This window comes from Cebus imitator, unplaced genomic scaffold (assembly GCF_001604975.1).
Source record: "Cebus imitator isolate Cc_AM_T3 unplaced genomic scaffold, Cebus_imitator-1.0 Scaffold0, whole genome shotgun sequence".
Classification (NCBI taxonomy): Eukaryota; Metazoa; Chordata; class Mammalia; order Primates; family Cebidae; genus Cebus; species Cebus imitator.
Genome location: NW_016107315.1, coordinates 4,359,810 through 4,363,867, shown reverse-complemented (window position 1 = coordinate 4,363,867; position 4,058 = coordinate 4,359,810). Strand labels below are relative to the sequence as shown.

The 4,058-nt window shown below is 41.4% G+C and overlaps 1 protein-coding gene across 3 annotated transcripts in view; it reads right to left on the bottom strand.

Annotated features, from left to right (window-relative positions):
- IP6K1 (inositol hexakisphosphate kinase 1) overlaps window positions 1-4,058 on the bottom strand; it is a 62,677-nt gene that overhangs the window by 21,444 nt on the left and 37,175 nt on the right. For all 3 annotated transcript variants that reach the window (XM_017502710.2, XM_037742693.1, XM_017502856.2), the window contains exon 2: window positions 1,826-2,176. In XM_017502710.2, coding sequence (XP_017358199.1) covers window positions 1,826-2,048 — 223 coding nt within the window. In that variant the 5' untranslated portion in view covers window positions 2,049-2,176. The remainder of the gene's footprint in view (window positions 1-1,825; window positions 2,177-4,058) is intronic.

Here is a 4,058-nt window from a genome sequence, read left to right as displayed (position 1 = left end):
AAAAAAAAAAAAAAAAAAAAAAAAAAAAAAAAAGGTGCTAGGATTATAGACGTGAGCCACCGTGCCCAGCCAAGAATGAAGTTTTAATACACGCTATGACATGAATGAACCTTATAAACATTAAGCTAAATTAACCTTGTAAGCAAGAACTAAGCCAGACACAAAGGTCAAAAATTGTAATGATTTCAGCCAGGCTCAATGGCTCATGCCTGTAATCACAGCACTTTGGGAGGCTGAGGTGGGCAGATCATGAGGTTAGGGGTTCGAGACCAGCCTGACCAACATGGTGAAACCCCCTCTCTACTTAAAAATACAAAAAAATACTTAGCCAGGCATGGTGGCACGCACTTGTAATCCCAGCTACTTGGGAGGCTGAGGCAGCAGAATTGCTCGAACCCAGGAGGTGGAGGTTGCAGTGAGCCGTGGGTGCGTCACTGCACTCTAGCCTGGGCACGGAGCAAGATTCTGTCTCAAAAAACAAAAAAATTGTAATGATTTTACTTACATGAAATATCTACAACAGGTAATTCTGTAGAGGCAGAAAGTAAACAAGAGGTTACCAGGGGATCAGATGATAGAAGAATTGGGAGTTATTATCATTACTATTTTTATTTATTTATTTTTTTTTGAGACGGAGTCTTGCTCTGTTGCCCAGGCTGGAGTGCAGTAGCATGATCTCAGATCATTGCAACCTCTGCCTCCCTGGTTCAAGCGATTCTCCTGCCTCAGCCTCCCAAGTAGCTGGGACTACAGGTGCACACCACCACGCCCCGCTAATTTTTGTATTTTTAGTAGAGATGAGGTTTCGCCATATTGGCCAGGCTGGTCTCAAACTCTTGACCTGTGAGCCACCTGCCTCGGCCTCCCAAAGTGCTGGGATTACTGGCGTGAGCCACCGCACCTGGCCGGGAGTTATTATTTAATAGGTACAGAGTTTACTTAAGATGATGAAAAATTCAAGAAATGGACAGTGGTAATGGCTATACAACACTATGAATGTATTTAACGCCACTAAATTATATACTTTAAAACGGCAAATTTTATGTTATGTACATTTTACCAAAAAAAATTTTTAAGTTAAGGAAACAAAAAGTCAATTCTATAGTACTAGTTTTTCTAAATTGAAACTCTCCTAAGTAAATAATAGTGTTAGCCTGACTGAAATCATACAATGTTAGAGAAGTTACAAAGCAGAACATAAAAAAAAAACTTACAATGAGCAATCATAAAAATTTATAAACACTGACAAAGATCAGATTTTAAAATAAAGTGAGTTAATTCAAGTATAATTAATATTCATAAGGTTCTTTTCTATAAAGTTTACTTATATTTTAAAATAAATTACTTTTCCTTCAAATATTTACTAGGACTTTCAGGCCCCAGAAAGTCCCTGCAATTCTTACCATCAATTCTTTGCCCCAGCACATACAGACACAGGCTCCACACAGCCCCGTTGCCAGCTATCCACCCACTTTAACCTGGAAGTATCAATTAGTCCTCCTCTGGGACGAGAGAAATGCTTCCCTCTTCTCTCTTAGACTACTGTCACAGTAAATGGGAAAACTCATTGACAACAACATGCTCTTTTCCACCAATAGAACTTAATGCTGTGACTTTTTCTCAGCTTTACCTATCAATAAATTTAATTTTCAAGATCTAAAGATCTTGCTGATGCTTTCAGCCTCTAATTTTACCTAACAAATTGACTTAAGTGTTTTGAGAAGAGACCTACAATGACATCCCTTGGCAAACAAAACAAGAAAAACTGTGGCAAGAAGTCTATAAGCCCAAGGCTGCTGTTCTCATTAAACGGCCAGTAACTGACCTTTGTATTCAGGGGTAAACTCCTTCATTTCGGGAGGGAGGGACTCGTAGAAGCGCTGTTCCCGGGAGATGAGGGGCTTGCACACAGTGTGATCGTCGTAGCGCATCATGCTGCTGTGTCCGCCTACTTGGTGGATGAAGGGCTCCAGGAGGACTCCCCGGTCTCCAGCCCGACTTGCATTCTTGCCATACTGCCCCACTTCCATGGTTTGACAAACACACATTGCGTTGGGGGCCAGTTGAACACTGAGGGCAGAGGATGTAGCACATGGGCCACAAAGGGAGAGCTAGGTAGAAGGTCCTGGCCAGCTGAAAGCCAATGGTCAGATTCTATTCAGCTTATTATTCTGTCCTACAGAAAAGGAGAGAGGAAAAGGGAATCAAAACATCAGGCAAGTCACAATTTCCCTCGAGCTCCATGAATGAGAGCAGGGACTGTGTTTTGTTCCCTGCTATGTGTATCCCCAGTACATACAATACTACCTGGCACATGAAAGGAAGTTGGTTAAATTTCTACTGAATGATGCAACCTTGCCTCTTCCATCTATCTTGTGTACAGAAGCCCATATTCTCTGCCTTTCCTAGTTCTCACATCCCTTCTAAGTTATCTAAAGGATTTCATTTTAGAGCTACAGCACATCACAACCATCAGGAAAGCTATCCCGGTTTACTTCACACGCAAAGATGAGATCAGAGGCCGGGCACAGTGGCTTACACCTGTAATCCCAGCACTTTGGGAGGGTGAGGTGGGTGGATCATGAGGTCAAGAGATCGAGACCATCCTGGCCAACATGGTAAAACCCCATCTCTACTAAAAATACAAACTTTAGCTGGGTGTGGTGGCACACACTTGCAGTCCCAGCTACTCAGGAGGCTGAGGCAGAACTGCTTGAACCTGGAAGGCAGAGGTTGTAATAAGCCGAGATCACGCCACTACACTCCAGCCTGGCAACAAAGAGCGAAACTCCGTCTCAAAAAAAAAAAAAAAAAAAAAAAAAAAAAAAAAAAAAAAAAAAAAAAAAAAAAAAAAAAAAAAAAAAAAAAAAAAAAAAAAAAAGATGCAATCAGAAAAAAAACAGAAGGCAATGGGAATTTTTTCTGTTCAGACTCCTCAGGATATCCAGCAATAGTAAAGGCTTCTCCTTGACTCAGAGAAAGGTTTCTGTTTGAGAAATTAGGTCACATGAGATTCCCAAATTCTCCACTAAAGGTTCCAAGGACCAGACAGGACGCCATTCCTTGCTGAGCTGTAGGGCAGTAGTCCCCAACATTTTTTGGCAGCAAGAATGAGTTTCACGGAAGACAATTTTTTCCTGGACCAGGTGTGGGGGTGATGGTTTCAGGATGAGTAAGACACATTAGATTTACTGAACACTGTATTTCTATTATTATTATATTGTAATATATAGTGAAACAATTATACAACTCACCATGATATAGAATTCTTGGGAGCCCTAAGCTTGTTTTCCTGCAAATAGACACCCCATCTTGGAATGATAGGAGACAGTGACAGATCATCACGCATTAGATTCTCATAAGGAGTATGCAACCTAGATTCCTCACATGTGCAGTTCACAATAGGGTTTGTGCTCCTATGAGAATCCAATGCCATTGCTGATCTGACAGTAGGTGGAGCTCAGGCGATAATTCGAGCAAGGGGAGCAGCTGTAATTACAGATGACGCTTTGCTTGCCTGCTCGCCCACCACCCACCTCTTGCTGTGAGGCCCATTTTCTACCAAGCCATGAACCAGTACCCAAGAACCGCTGCTACAGATCACTAAAGAGGTTTTGCTTTTCCCAAAGGAATTCAGGCTTCATATTTCTTCTACTTTAAATCTATGGTTGTCAATTTATGACCATTCCCTTTCTGCATGACTCTATACCAACCAGTGGGACAAGGTAAAGCTCCTTGTACTCAAACTCCCTCTTTATAATGTCGAATTCCTCTCAAAAAATGTAAAGTAGTTGGCAACTTTCCTAACACTGAGTGTATTTTTAGTTAGGAATGTAATCAGCAAGACTACTTCAGAAAGATTAAGACCAAAAAGAAAAATTATTAGTAGAGCAGGAATATGTTCCCACTTGTAAGAGACAAACCACTGGGTTTTCTGCTATTGTTTTTTCCTGGACGTTGTAATTATGGGCAAAATGGGGTACAAAAATACCACTGCTGAGCTGTGATCAGACTATTGCACTCCAGCCTGGGTGACAGAGCAAGACCTTGTCTCAAAA